This window comes from Aphelocoma coerulescens, chromosome 2 (genome assembly GCF_041296385.1).
Source record: "Aphelocoma coerulescens isolate FSJ_1873_10779 chromosome 2, UR_Acoe_1.0, whole genome shotgun sequence".
In the NCBI taxonomy this organism is placed as follows: domain Eukaryota; kingdom Metazoa; phylum Chordata; class Aves; order Passeriformes; family Corvidae; genus Aphelocoma; species Aphelocoma coerulescens.
Genome location: NC_091015.1, coordinates 154,424,887 through 154,445,090, shown reverse-complemented (window position 1 = coordinate 154,445,090; position 20,204 = coordinate 154,424,887). Strand labels below are relative to the sequence as shown.

At 40.8% G+C, this 20,204-nt stretch overlaps 1 protein-coding gene across 2 annotated transcripts in view; it reads left to right on the top strand.

Moving 5' to 3' along the window:
* The window catches only part of SAMD12 (sterile alpha motif domain containing 12), a 187,332-nt gene that overhangs the window by 1,928 nt on the left and 165,200 nt on the right, over positions 1-20,204 (top strand). The window contains exons 1-2 of one of the 2 annotated variants that reach the window (XM_069005373.1): positions 1,962-2,003; positions 16,139-16,314. In XM_069005373.1, coding sequence (XP_068861474.1) covers positions 1,988-2,003; positions 16,139-16,314 — 192 coding nt within the window. In that variant the 5' untranslated portion in view covers positions 1,962-1,987. Of the gene's footprint in view, positions 1-1,961; positions 2,004-16,138; positions 16,315-20,204 lie in introns of those variants that run through there. The other variant, XM_069005374.1, reaches the window with a different exon arrangement.

Here is a 20,204-nt window from a genome sequence, read left to right as displayed (position 1 = left end):
ACTTGAAGTCCTTCTCAGTCTGTTTGCTAGATCTTTTCAGGTCTGTAATAATTCCTGTCTTATCTGCAGTGCCCTCCATCTGAGAATCTCTAAAAGCTTTGTAAATATTAATGAAGGAAAGCTCTGCTAAAGCTTTGGGAAGCAGTGCCTTTCCCTTCTCCTGAGGTGCAATTTTTCTCTTTTAACTCCTTCTTCCCATTTCTTTCCCCCAGGATGCATCCTGCTGTGGTGTCTCAGAATAGGCATTCTTATCTCTGTGTTCTGCATTCCTCCCATTTTGTTTTTTTCTCCCTCAGCTTTCTTGCCTTTGCATAATTCTGTTACCCTCACACTAACACAGCAGTATGACTATTTCAGCACAAGTAGCCATGTGGCCATAACTACTTTGTGTGTATGTAGTGCATCCACATTTCAGGCCTTTTATTATCCATCATTTACTGTTGGAACCATGTTTCTTTGTGTGACTGTGCTTAAAAGTTTGCTTTTCCCTTGGCATCTTCTGCCATATTGGAGCCCTGAGTGTGAGCTGTGTTCTGTTCTTGAACTGTGACTTTTGGCAACGAACATGTGGCATTACAGCTTCTCTTTGGAAAGCTGAGAGGTTACTTGTTCCTCATGATTCCGATGACCACAGTGTACAGACCCTGCTTTAGTTGAAAGTAAGGTTGCCATTGAATTTTTTAAATAGATAGTTTTGTAGAAAAATGTCCTGGACTCAGGAAGAACAGTTGGGATTTTTTTGTTTTCTGTTTGTTTGATTTGTTAGTTTTCTTTGGAAAAATGCTTTCCTGGTTTGCAGCTTGGGATCTTGAGAGCATAAACCTGCTGTACATCAGTTCTGGAAGCTTGGTAATAAGGTTTAAGGTGAGGTTGTCTGGCCTTCCAGTCTCTGCAGTAGTCAGCTGGGAGCTTGGCTAGGATGGGCTTCCTGGGCTTTCTTTTACAGAGTGAAGTGAGGCTTTTGAATGGTTGGGCCAACTGGCTTCTTGCACAGACTTGCAAGTGGCTGGCTCTGGGATGCAACTGGCAGGGAGTGGAAAGGTCCCTGGGGCACAAGAGAGAGCACGGGGAGTTCCTGACTTGGGCCAACATCCGATGCCCCACCAGCTCCACCAGGGCTATTGTTTTATGGAAGCTGCCTGTTTGTCAGCTTCAGCCACAAACTCAGAGTCTTTCTTTTGTTTTTCCTTTCAGAAATGCTCCGTGTGGCTAAGGTGAAAATATTTTGTAGCTTATACTTTTTGGAGAATCTTTGAAAAGTTTGTTCATTTTATGTAACAAATTTCTGAAATCTTCCTCAAATCTGATTATTTTAAAGCTGTCTTAGCATGGTGTTTAGCTATGGCAACAAATGTCCATTGGTTTACTTAAGGAAAATATTCATACATTTTTACTGGGATAGCTGACAGTGGTAGACTTTCAAATATGAAGTGGGAATTTGGAGAATACTACAGTTCTTTGCCATTTATATATTATACATACTCTAGTCTCCCAAAAGAGATTCTGTGGTCAGGGAGGTCCTTTGGGCTGTATAGTACCAGTCCTTCCAGACTGATGAAAGGATTGGTATGTGTATTAGGAAAGTGAGTTTGCACTCCTTAATATGAGCCCATCGAGATGGGAGCACTGCCAAGGTAAGTCTATTTTTAGACTCAACAGTTTTGACAATGTTCCTTTAAGTGTTTTTTCTCCTTCTAGTAAGAATGAAAGAACTAGGTCAGAGCCAGTAGAAAAAGGCTTTTGATCTCTGCAACAGTGTTCTCAAATTTTTTTTTTTCAGCTTGCTCTTGTGCAGCAGAGGTAAAGGGGAAGAGAGAGAAATGGTGATTTCCTTACCTCCCAGTGTTTATTGCACAGGAGAGACTGACAGCACCCACCAGATGATGTCTGCATACAGGTGATCCCACACAGTTCTGTTGGATCCCCTGCAGCTCTGATCTGTGGTGTCTTTCAGATTCCTGTGCAAAGAAAAAGTGCTAATGATATCATGGATTTCTTTCATGGTAAGCGTTTAATGAAGTTTGGTCTAACACCTTTCTTGTATAGGGTTTGGAAAGTGCCACATACATTTGTTGCAGGTCTCCTCCTGGAAGTTTATGTAAATTTCCAGTCTCCTGTGGCTCTTCTGTGGTGGGCTCATGCTATTGAGACCCTGGGTCTTCCTATGGGATATTTTTTACTAAGAAGTGGAGCCTTGCTGGCATAAAATGACAACGACTGGCCTTACCCCTTGGTAATCCTTAAAGAGACTAAGACTCGAAGGAGGTTAGGGCATTCTGTGGAGTGGCATCCAGGTTAACTGCTGCAGGACTGAAGTTATTTGCAGCTTGTAACCAGCTTGTATCAGAGTGATCCTGTGAATTTCAGCTATGTGATGTACCTTGGTTGAACGCCTTCAGTGCCTAGCAACTCCATGGATATTGAATGCTGCCATGTGTTTTTTCAGGGACTCGAGATACGATGAGCTCATAGATGTGCTATGCTAACTCTGCCAAGAATGTTAAAGCGAGTTCAGGATCATCCAGAGGACAGCTTTGAAGCAGCTTTCAGTGTAGGTACCTATCATGCTGTTCCAGGGTGTGCCCAAAAGTACAACTCTTCTGACAGGTATTCAGTTATTCAACTTTGTCTTACTCCTACATGCACTTCAAGCTCAGACTGGATATGTCTTCATATCTAAGTCTCCATGGAACGTGATCCAATAGATGGTCTTTCAGCACACTTACTTTCCTATGGACCAGAGAAGTAACAAACCCTGTGATTCAAAAATAGGACATGCTTCCATCAGTGTTTTTGGTTTCTTCACTGATTTCTAACCACTTCTTAGCTTGAGGGATTCAGACATGTGGCTTGGAAATAGCTGCCAGTTGGAAGCAGGACTGAGACACACATCTCAATTCAGCTCTCCAGTTGAAACAATCACATTGGGCCATAGCAGAGGCGATTGGTAAGACCAATGCTGGAGGTGCATTGGACAGTGGGGCATAAGGTTTGAACATCAGCCTTTGGTCTTGTGTTCTGTATGTTACTTTCTGACCATTTATTGTAAAAATGCATCAGCATTTATGGAATTCCAGACCAGAACATAGATCTTTTCTTACCCACGTTCATGTGGCAGCCTTCTTGTTGGTCTGTAACATCTACACCCTTATTTCTTGCTCAGCAACAGCACAACCTCCTGCCCGCCCCCACAGTGTGCATACAGCCTGGTGGTTGTGTGTGCCTCTCTGCTTTGAGCTACTGCTTAGAGCTTTCCAATCTATGTTGCTACATTTGAAAGGGAGACTGTGAGCTGAAGTTCAGCAGTTACATTCAATTGTGGGAATTGGAGATCCCAAAATGAAGCTAAAACAAAGGTCACTGCAATGGAGTGTCTTTGGGTGTACTCAGATTGAGTGGAGGGTGGATATTATGGAAGTTATGTGATCATTTTACCCTTCTTGCTTTTACAAATGAACGTATACTAGGCAGGAATCAAGGTACCAAGTATAGACTTGGTGTGACACTGTGTTTCCCTTGGATGAAATTTGGTTGTAGGATAAGAGTGTTTCTGGAAACTCAGAAGTACTTTCAGGTCAACTAGTTTAGGTACAGTTCCTTGAGTGTTTGACCTTACCCTTTAAAATACTTGGAAGACTTAGAAGCTCAAGGAGGGCATTGATTAATATAAATTTACTCGTTCAGCACGATTGAATCCCATCATAAGGTTAAAACTTGTCAGGTGGTGGTAATATATGGGCAAAAGGAAGGAGTCATGCTTTGAAAGTTCATGTACTTTCTGCACCAAGAAGGGAATGTAAGTGAGCAAATGACAAGATTTAGACTTTGGATGCATTTCCTAATGTACTACTGGAAAGTACTGACAAAATCTGTAGTGACATTGTAAGATCTCATGTTTACTGCTTAAATGGAAATTATAAATTAGAACTGTTCTTGAGGGATTTTGGAGGGTTTTTTTGTTCTTCTGTTATGTCCAAGCATGGCAGGTGACATCCAAGGAGGTTGTGTAGCTTTGTTCCTCTTGTTTACAGCTGAGTGTATGAGGTTCAGGGCAAGCTGCGTAGAGCCAGTCTCTAGTGCTTCCCAGTATTGCTGTGTCACAAGGGCTATGGCAGGAGAACAGCAGTGACAGGCTCAGAGCAAGGCACTGTAGCTGGATGGTGTCAGAATTGCAGACTGGTACTGGTTGTTGAGCTGATAACCATGGAGAGGTTTCTGTCCAAAACATCTTCTGTGCAGGCTTGGTGGTGGATGCAGAACTAGGTGTCTGTGGAGCACTATAAGTTTTTGGTTTGCCCATTTGTCTCTGAAAGTAATACAGCTAGTTTGCAGAGGTAGTAGAGCTGTAAAAAGGCTACTTTTCAGTTCACTAAGTATTGAGTCTGTGGGTCTGTTAGGATACTGTGGCTGGTTCTGGAGCCAATTTTCTCTGTTGTCCTGGCTGAGACAGCTTTACTCTCTTGTGCCCTGTTTTGTCTCTTCACTGTCTCTCCTTTTGTCCAGACTGTGTGATCTCTAATGCAATGCCCCTTTCTGTGATCAAGAGATACTCAGTTTAAAACTGAGCAATCCTGTTGTGGGTTATTTCTCATGGAAGCTTTTGCCTTTGAATGGATACAGGTATTTATCCTTGCAGATTAACACTTGAACAGCTCAGCCCTCAATTATCTCTCAAAACATGCAGAGAATGCAGAGGGTGTAGTCCTGGAAGGTGCCAAAGGCAAAGGTGGAGAAAAGGGCTAAAAAATTGTGTAATTTTGAAGTCTTCTGAAACTATCTGGTTGGTGCTGGTCAAAATAGCAAACAAGATTTCAAGAACTATGAGGAGAACTCAGAAAAAGGCAAGGAAGATCTTTGTTTCCGTGTCATTGCATATTGCTCTTGTATTGTCAATGCTCCCTGCAGCTTTTGCTTGTCACACCCCAAAAGAAGGAGAGGACTAGAAGGAATACAGAAAAGAACAGTCAGTTGGTCAGAGATGTGGTCTCTGAAGGCAGGTTACAGATATTATCATTTTTTAGCTTGGAAAAGAGATGGGCAGGTTACAAAGATTCTGATTCTTCAGCTTGGAAGAGATGACCATGGAGAGAATCCTTAGGCCTTGATTAATAGTTTGGAGAAGGTGGAAAGAGGAACTAGGTCACAAGGCAGAAGGATGAAGCTGTAGGGTTTTGTGCTTTAAATTAAAAAAAGGAAATAGTTTTTCATATAACACAGAGTTCTCCAGGTGCACTTTTAACTTTGCAGGTCATTCCTAAGGTGCCAAGGAAGGATCAATTCATGTACGCCCTGCTCTCATGCTATTTTCTCAAGCAGTGGCATAAAGAGCTAGACTTCTAGTCTGACCCAGCCTGGTGACTTTTATGACAAAGTCTAGCTCATCTGTGTGTCCAGAACAATTCCACTCACCACAAGAACTTGATTTGCATCGAGTAGCTGAGAGGGAAATTTGGCCAGGACAACCCAGAAACAGAGAGGAGATGGGGAATTAGGCACTGAGCCTTAAAAATGTTAACAGGCAGGGTCGTGATGCATAAGATATGTAGCTTTCATTTTCCTAGTATATAAGAACTGATACTGCTCTGTAAGAGGAACTCTGCTTTGTCTGGTCAATGGGATTTGGGGGAAGGAGGGGTCCAGCATTAGGCTGCAGCTGTAGAAATGCCATCCTAGAAAGTACTGATTCTCCACAGCAGGTAGGGTTGGAAACACCTGTACTAACTTCTATAAATGAGGCAAAGTATGGTCTGAGAGAGACCTTCAGGAAAAGCTGAAGCAGATTAGATCTACAGATCTCAGCCATAGTAGCTTCTGCCTTGGGTAGGTTTTTTGTTCCCTCACCTTTGCATAGGGTCCTCCTTCTCTCTCCAGAAGTGTCCTGTTGCAAAAGGACTACAGAAAGAGTGAGGGAGTTGCTGTGAATAGCTGCATGTTCTCTGTGCAGTATCAGCTAAACTTGGCATTAAAGAGCAGGTTCATTACTTGAAACAATAAGAATTCACCCTAGTTTGTGCTCCTCCTGGATGAAGCAAGGAGGGGTGCAGGGGACTGAACTTGGGCTGAAGTGAACTCTGCATTCAATTACATGATCTAATATGCTTGCAGGGAGTATGTGATTGACAAAAAAAACGGTATGAGGAAGACACTCAGTGAGGATTTTAGCTGGTCTTTAGTGCAGCCCTATCCATCTCTGTATAATGTGGAACTTTGCTAGCTCCTATTCTTCAGCTGAACAATCAAGTTACTATTTTCCTCCATTCCCCACTCATATGCTCTCTGCCCTATCTTTGTGGCTTTTCTTTTTAAATTTTATTTTCTTCCCCCAGAGGGGATTTTGGTTGATTTGATTTGCTTCTCTGCAAATAACCTAGTAAAAGCAAGAAAGAGACTTTTAATAATGCTGTTTCATAAACATAAAGAAAGAGAATTGTAATGTGCGTCAATAGAAGCTTTCTCTCAGATTGTCCTCTGCGTGCTCTCAGCTGATGGTTCATTGCTACACAAATCATCTGGGGTACTAGAGCGAGTAGGATACAGTGGTATGAGTAAGCAGTAGGAGGTGAAGAATTTTACTGGGGGAAGGAAAGAAGGTGTTTCCAGGCTCTTCAGTTAAGTGTACCAGGGAAGGGATAGCCTTGAACAGTGATAAGGGAGGTAACTTTTAGGCAGTTGAGGGAAAGCCAGGACTGAAAACAGAAGTCAACTGCCAGATTGCAAACTAGTTATGCTAGTGAGAATGAATAAAGATATTTTCATTTGCATTTTGATTACTGTGCATCATTCATGGTACAAGAAATAAAGCCTGGATCTACAGCTGAATTGCAGCCATTTCTGTGCCACATGTTCAGCAGACACCAGCTTTCATGAGTAGGGCAAAGGCAGAGATCTGTGATGCATGTGTGGGTCAATGCACCTCTGATGCTATAAGACTTAACCTCTGTGTGTCTGAGCTGTTCTGTGTGTGCTGGATAGGTACTTCAGTGTTTAAAAAAAGTTTTTGATTTAATGTTGGCTGATTATAGAATTGAATAGTAGTACTGTTAGGACTTGAGAAAGAGTCATTCTCAAATAAAATTTGTGGTGAAGCATGACTAGCCAACTTTCTAAGCAGTGACTACAAGACAAGTTTCTTCCAAGATCAGTGGAACTAATGAAGACTTGTTGCATACCCAGGTGTTTTATTACTCTTTTTTATCTCTCCATATTCTCTCTGAAATTCTTAGGGCAACGGTGGTACCTAGTTTGGAGTTTGCCTAAGTAGGTTGGTAACTGACAATTGTAATTTAAGGTGAATACTTTTCCTTGTGAGGGAATTATTTTAGGTCTCTTCCTCTCTATCTACCAATTGGTTTTCTTTGCTTTTTGTACTTCTTATCTCTTGTAGCACCCTCTTTGCCTGCAACTTTGTGCATCTCACAATCTTGAAATCCAGAGTTCTTCACTATTCAAGAGAATCTCTGTAGATGCTTGCACAAGCAGGTGCTTATTGACTTAATAGTTTGCAAAACAAATGAGCAACTATTTTGTACTTTAATCCATTGCTTAAATTATTTTCTCGAGTGCATGTGATGCATGTTACTTACTGCCCTTTATTACTTTGTTCACTAAGATCCATTTTGCTCTAAGTTAATTGCATAGCTCACTTGGTCCCCTTATGTCTATTCTCCTCTTCATCTATACCTGTACAGGATTTGTGGTAGCCTGGCCTTATTTATTCACTGAATGGGTTCTTGTTTCAATGACCCTATGTTGCTAGTGTGAATTCAAGAGCTGCTTGTATCAAGTGTACCTTTATTGAAAAGGAATGAGAAAGTGCTTCAGAAATAATTTGGCTGTCCAGTCACTGTGTCTGCTTTTTACCATGAAATCCTGTTGCTGTTATAAAGGTTGAACTTGCATTGCTGAGACTCCAAGGTCTATCAGCATAGGGATGACATGCAGTCTGTCTCCTGAAGAGCAGGTGTAAAAGAAACTTTTTACAGAATTTGCTAAAGTCTGTGAAATAAGAGATGTCAAGTGGATATTGCCATACATAAAATAAATAGTTTCTAGTAGGAAAATTGTAAAAAATGCATAAGGAAATTTTTTAGCTGAAGAAACTTAATTACATACATATCCTGGTGTGATGAGGGTCTTCGAAGGCAAACTCAACCCATACAAGAAGAGAATTTCTTTTTCTGGGCATAGTGTTTCTGTTCTGTAGAGAACTAAGGGGTCTTTTCTCTCTACACTCAAGATTTGTTTGGCCTTCTAACCAAATTATGAGTTTAGTTTGATTCCAGATACTAAATTGCTAAGTGATTCATTCTGGTTTCTTGATATATTTCTGATGCTGTACAAGATTTTATACCATCTTATAGCTGAAGTTTGTTTGAGAGATGTATGTGAAGTGCAGTAGCTTGTCTCAGAAAACATACTTTTTCTGTGTTTTTCTTTGGCTTTAGTTTTGGTTATTTTTTCATTGTTTCTGGAGAGAGCGAATGGCTTATAGTAGTATTTGGCTTGATACCATGAGATGACTACCCCATTGCCTAGCTAGAGATGTTCAGGGATAGTTGCCTCAGGAATGCTGTTACCTTAAATTTTCTTGTTGATAATAGTTCTAAAGGGATAAAAAAGGCAAAAAGCCCCACAAGTCACAGTTAGAAACTAAAATGAAGGCTCCTCCTCTGAACCCTTTATCTCCTTCTGCCTCTATCCACTTCCTACACCTGTCTCTGCTTTGCTCTGTCCTTCCTGCTGTCTTGAACTGGTTCAATGTCCACTTCCTTGCTGCTGAGCTGTCACTTCTCTTGCCCTTCAAGATACCGCCCACGCTTGGGCATGTCCCACTGCATTAACAAAGACTTGACTGTAAAATTCTTGTAAGAAGCCTGGTTTTTTGTTAAACTGATTAATTAATGATTAGTAGTCATGATAACGAGAAGCTAGAAAGACAAGCAACTCTCTGGAGGGACCTGCAGGTACAGGTGTGTGTCTGTGTCTGCCAGGCCTTGCTGCCTGTGTCTATCTGAGCTTTGTACTCAAAGCTACAGGTACAGCTCATCAGTAGCAGCAGTTCACAGGGCACTCCTCAGCTCAGTACTGGCCTGCCTTTTGGCACAGCATGTTTGTAATTGCATAATGCAGCTTTTTGATGCTGACCAACAGAAGCAGATAGCTAGACACCAGTATTACTTCAGTTAAGTGCTTTGGGATTTCAGCCTTACAGGAACTTGTGATAAATTCATGTTATTTGTACTGAAGTAGAAAAGGTCCTGACTGATTTGCTGGGCGTCTTTGCTCTGTGTGAATGCTGCTGATTTGGTGGCCATTAGACAGACAAGTTTGAGGAACAGAGCGGGCAAAATCTTGGAAATTACTAGCTCAGCAGGTTGCCAGCAATATTTACTAGGTTGCAACATAAGCAGCAGATTGTATTCATGTGAAACTTGGGACTGCATTTTCAGCTGGTCCAACATGATGTGTTGGGGGAGCTGTGCAAATTTACATTGGGTGGAGAGAGGACTGTATGGAGAAGTAGGTCTTCTAGGCAAAAGCTAGACTGTTTCTCAAAACTAGAAGCTGATTGATGAGGCAGATAGACCATCCATAGGAGTTATAGAAACTCATTACTGTGGAAGACAGACAAAGTAGTCAAAATACTCCTAAGTTTTATAGTACAAATTAAAGCCATCCTTATTTGCTGTTTTAAATCTTGTTTTTTACTAGTGTAGAAGTGGTACTAACTGCTCAGGTCAGACATCTTTGAAATAATCCCATGTTTCCTAGGGATATGCAGAGCTACTAATGAAGTATAAGCTTCTTGAAATACAGGAAGGGCTTTGCAGTGCAGATCCGTCTTGCTCATTTGGTCAGTGTGAGGAGGCATCTCAATCTGAAAAAGACTTCAGTATTCTCAGTGTGACTGTCTCCTCTCTAAACAATGCAGGTAAAGCAGATTGTGAGTAAAGGCAAGCAAAAAGCCTCAGGGATGCTGTCTGACTATTCTGGATTGAAATGCAGCATCTGGAAGTGTATAGAACTCTCATTAAAAATGCTGACTGCAAAATTTATTGTTGTTGGAGGTTTGATTTGCTTTTGACAAAGAAATGGGCAGAGATGGAAGGAAGAAGTCCAGTGAGAGCTGCTGTCCAAAGGTCTTTCGCCCTGGAAATACCTGTTAAATCTTTGTGACTACTGAGATGACTGAAAAGAGATATTTAGACCCTTTTTGTAAGGTTCCTGCTATGTCCAACCTGAGTCTGTTAGTGTTCAAGCTCTATGGATGAACTTTTGTCTGTCCTTTTCAACAGTGTGGCATTTTATGGTGGGAGTAGCAGGTGGATTGTATGGATTTACCTCTTAGCATTGTGCAGCTAAATCTGTGGAATGAATATGTAAAATGGAGCTTGCAAGTTTGCCAGTATTTGATACATGAAAGTTTTGTAAGGATTGTTAGCAGTTGGGTGGGTATCTCCTGTGCCTGCTTTTTGTGTCTGAATAGCAAAAGCGAGCATATGACTATGATGCATGCAGAACAGGGCACATGAGTAAGAAGATGCTATTTTTACTCGATCACTTTTTAGAATAGAACAATTGTTATTGCATGTAACTCAAGTACTTGCCAAATATGCTTTAATATAGCCTTAATTGATCTGCTTAAAATATTAAGCAGCCAGCAGTATTCCCACTGAAGCACATAGTTATGAAATGTTTGACACAGTAGGCAGGGAGTGCACAGAGGTAGTGAGTGATCATAGATTTATCTGCTAAGCCTTGAGCCTACAGATGGAGAGACAAAGACTTCCCATCTGCCCATGCAAAAATTTGGATATATCAAGGCTGTGTTTTGAAGAGTGCCTTCAGGCTTTTTTCCAGACAGGATTCACAGAGTACCCTCTAGGAAAAGACAAGGCTTGCCCCAGATGCCAGGAACTTAGGATGGCTATTGGTAACTTCTGTGTACCATCAAGCATGCTCAGACAAGCTGTCTCTTGGCTGCTTGCCATCTGGGAGGCAGGCATGCATGGCAGGAAGGTGGTGCCGGGGAGGGGGGGCAGAGCATTCTTTTTGCCCTGCAAGCTCTCCTGTCCAACTGCATGTGCACTCTGTAAGGCTCTGTGTGGGCATGGAACTGGCTCACATGTATCAGCCAGCTTCTGCAGGGCAACAAATTATCTTGCTCCGTATACACGGAAAGGACTTGCATTTGTGTTCCACAGTATGTAAAAAGTACACTGTGCATTGCATTAATTTCCCTAGTTTTTAGGACAGATATGGGGTCATTTTTCCATTTTGGGTGCTCCACTTACTATTTTTCTCACAGAGCTTTTCACTCTTGTAACCTGGCAGATCTCAGCAGCCTTTTCTTTAAGTTCTGGAAAAGAGGATATTTTCCATTAGATTCCTCTCTACGATTAGGTTAGGAGTACAAGAGTACTCAAGTACCTTTGTTTTAAATAATAGTTTGTTTCATAAATGTAATCTGTGGATCTATGTTATTGTCAGCCAGCGCCATTCATTATGTGCTTGTTGTGCAGTCAGAGCTCTACAGAACACCCACCCTCCTTCCACAAAAGGAAACAAGTTCCCACCACAGAAAACTTTCAATACAAGTTGAACGACAATTGTTAGAGGACCATGAAGAGAGACATGACATTAATCAACTGAGGTGGGGTTTTCAGCAGGGAAGGTGAATACAGGTGATCTGAAACTGGATGAATAGTTGTATTACCAAGACATGGATGATACATGAATATTGAGATTGTATGGAAGACTGTTGGAAGAGGTTCTGTTTCAAAGTTTAATGATACTGCTGGTATTGGATACTATGAGCTGATTTGGAGGGTGTTTGTTGTCTTGATGTACTGTTAAAATTTGGGACTGATGAGGTGGATGTCGTTTGGTAGAATGAAGAGGTGCTGAGGGAGTAGGGATATTGTCAAAGGAGTAGTGTGGGAAAATGGTCTGAATGCAGAGGGCAGGATGAGCTAGCATTAGCCAATACCCGGGCAAGGAGGAGTAATGGTCTGGACAATATTTTAGCCAGAAACTACTTTGTCTGTAGGAAGATTTTTTTCCAGATGAATGCCATTAAGTCCTAAAAGAGATTTAAGATATGTCAGCTAAGAGAGTTCGGAGCACTTGGGCTGTGGTAAAGTTAGCGATTTGTCATTATTTTCTAAGAGCTGTTTAGGCACAGTTCTATGGGATGCTAGCCCTGGGTGCTGTCAGTCCCCCAAGCCCCATTAGGTTTGATAGTTGATCCGGAGTTTAGAGCTGACCTTATCTAGCTAAAATTATATAAGGTATGGATTTAAGATGAGAATAAATTATCGACCAAACATTGACCTCTTTCACTGCCTTTAACAAATCTTGAAAGGGAACAATTTTGGTTTGTATTGACATTTAAAAGAAGGCAGGAGCTCCACCTCTGTTCACCACGAAGATGGGTCTAGGTATTCTGTGAGTAACAGGAAGTAACAGTCCCATGCAAGCAAATATTCCTTACTCCTCTTCTCTGTGTAGCTGAGGGTTGGAGGTAGCACTAGAAGAAAATAATAGAGCTGGCTACCTGAAGACGTGTCATGACAAAGAAAGATAAGCTTTGCCAAATGACTGAGATTCTTATTCTCCTTAGGAAATAAATACCCCTAGAAAATAAAAAAGCTGTCTCTCCCCACTTCTCCCCCTCCCCCCCAACATTAACAACTCTCGAAGAGTCCCCTGAGGCAGCCTGTGTTTCTTTTAACCACTTACCTGTTTTCAATTAAAAGGTAGTGGGCATCTGTGCAATTGCTAGCAACCTCTTCCATTTTTTCCTCTTTTCTAACCTGAAGGAGCCCAGTAAAAAGCATTGCTGAAAAAGCACTAGCATTCATTACTCTTGAATGCATGATGGGCTAAGGGTCAAGCAGCATCTTGCCAAGTGACTTATTTCATTTTTAAGCCATCCAGGTGCTTATAAATTTATAAAACCATTGAAGTTGGAAAAGAGCTTTAAAATCAAGTCCTACCCTTAACCCAGCACTGTCAAGTCCACCACTGTGTCCCCAAGTTCCATGTCTACATGTTTTTTAAAGACTTTCAGGGATGGTGACTCCACCACTTCCCTGGGCAGCCTGTTTCAATGCCTCACAACCCTTTCCATAAAGAAATTTTTCCTAATATCCAATCTAAACTTCCCCTAGCACAACTTGATGACTTTTCCTCTTGCCCTATTGTTACCTGGAAGAAGACAGACCCCCACCTGGCTACAGCCTCCTTTCAGGGAGTTGTAGGGAGTGATAAGCCCTCCCCTGAGCTTCCTTTTCTCCAGGTTAAACACCCCCATCTCCCTCAGCTGCTCCACATCAGACTTGTGCTCCAGACCCTTCACCAGCTCTGTTGCCCTTCTCTGGACACGCTCAAGCACCTCAGTGTCCTTTTTGTAGTGAGGGGCCCAGAACTGGACAAAGTACTCAAGCTATGGCCTCAGCAGTGCCAAGTAGAGGGGGACAATCACTGGCCTTGTCCTGCTGACCACAATTTCTGATACAGGCCAGGATGCTGTTAGCCTTCTTGGCCACCTGGGCACATGCTGGCTCATGTTCAGTTGCTGTCAACCTCCAGGTCCTTTTCTAAGGGCAGCTTTCCAGCCACTGTTCCCCAGCCTGGAGCACTGCATGGAGTTGTTGTGACTCAAGTGCAGGACCCAGCACCTGGTGTTATTGAACCTCATGCCACTGGCCTTGGCCCATCACTCCAGACTGTCCAGATTCCTCTGTAGAGCCCTCCTACCTTCCAGCAGATCAATACTCCCAACTGACTTGGTGTCATCTGCAAACTTTCTGGGGGTACCCTTGATCCCCTCTCCCAGACTGTTGATACTAAATAGAATTCGCCCTGGGGAAAACCACTTGTGACCAGTCACCAGCTGGATATAACTCCATTTGCCACCACTCTCTGGGCCTGGCCACTCAGCCAGGTTTTTACCTGGCTGTACACCAATCCAAGCCACAAAAAGCCATTTCTCCAGGAGAATGTTGTGGGAGACAGGCTTTACTAAAGTCCAGGCAGATGACATACACAGCCTTTCCCTCATCCACCAGATGTGTCATGGGTTATACACAGAAGGAGATAAGGTTACTCATCATGCTGCCATGTTATCAAAACCTGTATCATTTCCTCCCTCTAATGCATGGTAAATTAGTGCCATAACCAACAAGGATCTCCTTGTTCATCCCATGCAACCCTTCTCCCTAATCTCTATTGCTTGGGGACACTGGGAGGGGAGGAGTTGCAATTCACAGGAAACTTGCTGCTGGCAGTGTTCTTCCAGGCAGTTTTAAGTCCCACTGTGCTATGTAATTTCTCTTTGGTGAGCACTGGAACTGGGCTGACAGCCAAAAACTGCCTCTTTCTGGATGTTGCTGTAGTGTGTTAAGGTTTCAAAGGTGTCTCCAGGAGTCTTCCTATTCAGCTAGGCAAGATCCTTGCAGAAGACAGTTGGAAGTATTTTTATGGATCACATTTAGTATCAAATGTCTTTTCACTGCTGATCAGCCCTTGCTGGAGCAGGGTGTGCTGGGAGTACTTTTACAGGCTGGTTAAGATACATATACATTTTTTGTAAAGGAGGGAATTAATTTGGTTACTAACAGAATGGTTTTCATTTTCCTTGGGCTGTGAAAATAGTCAGTCTTACTGGATAACGTCTGTCTTTTTTGTGGTCTGGAGGATAGGCAAAGAAGTTGTTAGTAGTTGTTTCTTTCAGGTAGGTAAATGTGATCTAGAGGAGCTAGATAACAGTAGGTGGATATAATCTCGGAGAGAGAATTTTTTGGTGTCTTGGGGCACACTGATGTAAATAGAAACCACAGAATCAAATTGGTTTTTAAGTTTCCATAGGAGGTATTCCTGTCCCTGGCTTGCACATGTAGGTATTGTAGTGGTTGCAGAGATCACTTATCTTTTACAGATCCCAAAGGAAAAAGGTCAACATTTTGGCCTCTGCTTTACTTCTGTACCAAGGAATTGCTGTAACTTAGGCTCAGAGTTTTCAATTAAGACTCTAGGATTTAAGGTGAACAGATTTTTGAAAGGTGCTATAGTTAAAGAACCCTTTGCTTTCACTGCAGCTTGAGCCAGTTTCCTGTGAGAGGCTTTCAAGGGCTGATCTGTAGCTGGTAGAAACTGGCAGTTCTGATTTCTTCCCCAGCTCCCCACCCTTTGCTTCTAAGCCAAGCAAGAGTAAAAGGGCAGCTTTTATTTTAGATGTACATTGTTTCTACTCAGATCTATCAAACATTGCATCACAGTATCTGAGTAAAGTTCTTTTGCACACAGGGCAAGTTGGGACCATTAAATTACCAGTAGTGCTAAAAGTAGCCCAGTTATGCAGGAACATAAGTGCAAAAGTCAGATAGTTGCATAAAGGGGAAGTTGCCTCAGGATTCACACATTTATAAAATCACTACTATCTATGTGAGTGCTGGAACTGTGAAAATTTGGGCAGAAAACAAGCTACTGCCATAGTTCTAAATGGGCATTTCTGTTGTATCGTTTGCATTTGGTTTTTTTTTTTCCTCTGGATGCTTTCCTTACTCTGCTGTCACTAGTCTGCACCTCATTATATACTCCCAGGGAGTACATTTCTCTTGCTTGTTAGGATGGTGTAGGTGGTAACTTGGAGTGGTACAAAGGACTGAAGGATAGATAATCAGCTGGATAAGTCATTACTCTGTGCAGAGACTGACTTGCTGATTTTTTGTGCACGGCTTATTTATCCCACATTCTTTAAGACCTAGAATGTTGTAGGAATTGAAAATGTAGTAGAAAACCCTTAACTAGTTTGCCTAGAAAGGAAAAAAGGTATGGTTGAATGATGAATACTTAGTAAAAGCTCTAAGTTGAGGGTCTTGGATGCTGCAGTGACTCCAGCAGAGCACAGTTCGACACGGTAGCCTGCACAAAATAAATTTATACAGTGCTGCGTTCCTCTCATTTTCTTTCTTAAATATCTCACCTTGAATCCGCATCAAGGTACAGATGGTTCATTTGCTTTGGTCTGACATAGCTCTGGTTACCACATGGCACTTCTCAGTAGTTCGTGCTAAATGTTTAAAACATTGGGTTCTTCTTTCCTAAAGCAGTGTTTCTCATATTTTTTTCCCAGCTATCCATTGCAATCTGAATCCAAATGGTATTGATCCCCCAGTCCCCACAGAAGGCATTAATCTGCAACTTGAAGGTGAAGGAGTTGAATCACCTGCGGTAAAGAACACTAGTACTCCAAAAGGGCCTGAGTCCAAAGAGTCACCCAAGAGACAAGTGGAGCCAGAAATATCTAAGGTAGGTGCAATTGCCTTCTTATTTATTTTGGTGAGCCTTTAAGAATCCAGGCTTCCTGAAGTCCTGGCTTCTCTTAAAAAGCATTTCTTATAAAGGTGTAAAAATATCAGTCTGAGGAGGTGGATGTTACAGAAGCAAGGTACTGCTATGGAGTTGTAGCACACACACATCTTGGATATTGCACTATTCTATTTTTCTCTAAATGAAGATAATTAAAATAATGGAATCTCTCTTTTTCAGGCACTATGGAAACTCTTTTTCCAAATGACTTGGGTAACAAGCAGAATGGGTATAAATGTTTTTCTTGAGGGTTTTTTTTGTTTGCTTGGGGCAGGTAAAGAAGGAGGAAAGTTCTATGGATATATGAATATGTGGATTTTTATATGGGTGACTGATTTTAATAAACTGTTGACTAATTTTAGGTAAAATAGCAGGCCAGTTCTTCTGTGTCTGATACAACAGTGAACAAACATAGTTCAGAGATGAGTTTCTGAAAACAAATGTAGTGTCTGTTCTTACTCATAAGCTTCTACTTCTTTTGTGAGTGCAACAGACATGACTACCAAGTGCAAGTGAATGTGTGTACTCCAGATACTTTGGTATAGGACAGTAATTTGTCATATTAGATACATTTTTCACTAGAATCACAGACTATTCTGAGTTGGAAGGGACCCCACAAGGATCAGCAAGTCCAACTCCTAAGTGAATGGCCCATATGGGGATTGAACCCACAACCTTGGCGTTCCTAGCATAAGGCTCTAACCAGGGAAGCTGGTCTCAGGGTCAAAGGAAAGATAAGGGAATGTTATAAAATAACTGGGAATTCTTTAAAATTCTTTAAAATTAAAATTATTTAAAAGCCTTCTCAGTCTTTTTGATTCTTAAAGGCCTAAAATGAGGAGTTTGGGGGTAAGTTGTGCAGGAGAATTGAGTTTTTACTGAATCTGACACTTGGGGAATTATTAAAGCAAATAAAATGAGTGTCTTTTTTTTTTTTTTCAGGTTCAAAAAGGCAATAGAAATTATTTCAATGACTGAACAAATAGGAGTATTTCCTACTGCCAGTAGTACAGTAAATCCAACAAATAACAGACATTTGGTTGTGATGTATTTCACTTTTAGAATAAAATAGCATTACATGTTTTGAGCAGTAGCCTTGACAATAAAGGCTTGGTATGAATTCTCCATTCTGATTTTTATCTAAAATACCTAGTTTAAAATTAATACAATTTAACTCATTCTGACTTAATGTATCAAAATAGATCCTCCATTACAGGCTTGCAGCAATTAAAAAACCCCTGCTACTTGCAATCTGGTGGTTTGGTGGTCAATTATCAAGCACCTTGCTGATTTCTCATGAACCCTTGGGGAACAGGTTTGTGCTTACTGCTTTGAAACATCCATTTGGTAACAAGACTACCAGATTTTGGATGCGTTTTGAGACAAAGCTCAGCCAATAAGGCGTTTGCCCAGCTTTTCACAAAGGCAAGCTAACCCTGCTCATGTTTCAACATCACCAAATGAAAATCTGCCCCATATTGAAAGCTGAGGAGGTGTGTTAAACTTGGAGCAGGTCTTACAAGCTTGGGAGTGAAGAAGCTAAATGGTGCAATAGGGCTCCCAACTGAGAATGGGCTCATGTGTAGTTGACATGGAATACAGTCAGATCAAACTTGTCTTTGCTTGCAGAAGACTTATCCTAATGAAAAATCAGAGTGAAATACATCAGTGATTTAATGTAAGGGAGCCTGTTTTCACTGTCTTGAGCTGTAATTTTTGGACTGATGAATATAAAACAGGCTGTCCTTGCTGGTGATAGCTGGGGAAGAGGGGAAGCTCTCAAAGTACTGAAATCAACTATTGGTTTTCCATATCTGATTGCAGTAACTTTATTTAGAAAACTGGGCACGCTTCAGGTTTACAAACAAACAAACAAACTGAATTTTTGCTTAATGGTATAAGCTTAGCATAATAGTAGCAAGCAAATGGAATGGAATATTTTTCTGAATGTATTGCTGCCTTGTTAGTAACTTTGTCTTTTATGTGTGTATTAATTTAGTGATGTTTTTCATCTGGATTTATATGTTACAGCCTGAGGTGGCCTGTCTTTTCTGGCTTGCTCTGCCTTAAATTTAAAAATTGCTTTGCTTTATCCTCTAAAATGTGAATATGGAGTTGGATTTTAACTTGTGTAGCTTTAAGAGTTGAATTAAGCTGTCACTAGGAAACTTCATCCATGCAGTCATGTATGTACAGTGGAAAGATGAGCAGGAATACAAGGAAGTATTGTAAATAAAACATCGTGAGCAGAGCCATTTGTTTTATATTTCCATTGCACAGTTGTTTTTAAAAGGATTTCTTTGTAATCCTATATATTCAAATAATATTAACACATACCTCCTATTCACACTAGTGAGACCTGTGTTGCACAAAGCAATGCAATGTATTGAGTATTATTTAAGATGCCTCCTAGGCTCTCGTTCCTGCTTTCAGCTTTCTAATTTTTCATTGAGACCACTTCCAGCACTTTAAACATCTGGTTTTGCTGTCCAAAGAAACAAACAAAATCTTCTTTCTAATGAAGTGTGTCCTTCTTTTTCTGTCCTCAGATATGGGATTAAGGAACAGTAGTAACTCATGGATTACAACCAGATTTAAAGTTCCTTTTTATGCAGCTACTGTAACATAAATATGGGAGTACAAGTATTTGTATATTTGGGATGCAGACAACAGAAGGTGTAGCTTCAGTGAAGGATCACTTATAAATAAGTTCCTGATGAATATGGAATCTAGTATTTGTAGGCTGACTGAGGTAGAATTATAATGGAAAATGGAACAATTATTTTAGTCTCCCTCAGCTGGTTCCCTAAGGAACCACCTTGTTACAAATATGTGCAAGTCCAAAAATGGCCAAGATTATTCATAGCTAAACTGATGTGCATAATCCAGTCAGACTCTGATAATGTACAGGATATAATACAAATTAAGGAAAATATATGAAGTGTAAAAATGCTTCATTTTTTATTTATGTATATCAATATACACATTTTCTTGATCAGTAATTGATTTTTCAGCATTCATAGTATATAAAAACAATTCAGGTGGTTGAGTGGTCACTTACAGAGCAGAAGAATTCACTGGAGAAAGCAAGGGTGGTTTTTAATATACATTTTAAAAATATAAATTATTTCTTTAACCACCTATATTTAACCACTATTATGTGTGTTTTCTGGAATTCTTGTCTTTTTCATTGAAATGCTACTTCTGCCTCTTATGTCTGATCTGTTTGGTTTTAATATCATAGTCACAGAGTAGAGTTCTGTTAAAAACAAACTAACAAAAGTTTTGCTATACTTTTGGAGTCCTTTACTTCTCAGTATAGACTTTAACAGAAGGCAGCTTTTCTAAGGAGGTTCAGAAAATGATCTCTTACAGCAGAATTGGCTTTTATGAAGGCCTCCCACATGTTGCACTCACAAAGCCTTGTTAATGGTGAGAGTGAGACCCAAATCTGGGCTGTCGCTCATTAGGAGGTTATTTATTCAGGGAGTTTTGATCCCTAAGTAAGGTGTGCATATCTGGTGACACATTTTGTCTCATTATGTGGCAGCAGCAATAGCAAATAATAAAGGCTTTTTTATGGCAACCACTGACTGCTGTTAGGCTTTTTATGCTGTGTTAGCGATTGCAGGGGTTTTTTTATCTGACTAGAGACAAATTAACAGTCCTTTAAAATGTTCATGAAAACTATGAAAAGAAACTGGTAAAAGAAGTGAGAAGCTTTTATGTTGTCTTCTGTTGATAAATGCTACATAGTCGCCAGTAGACTATGTTTTGTTGCTGTGTAGCTCCTTAGTTCTTTTGGTTGCTTTTGCTCTCTTAAAAAACTA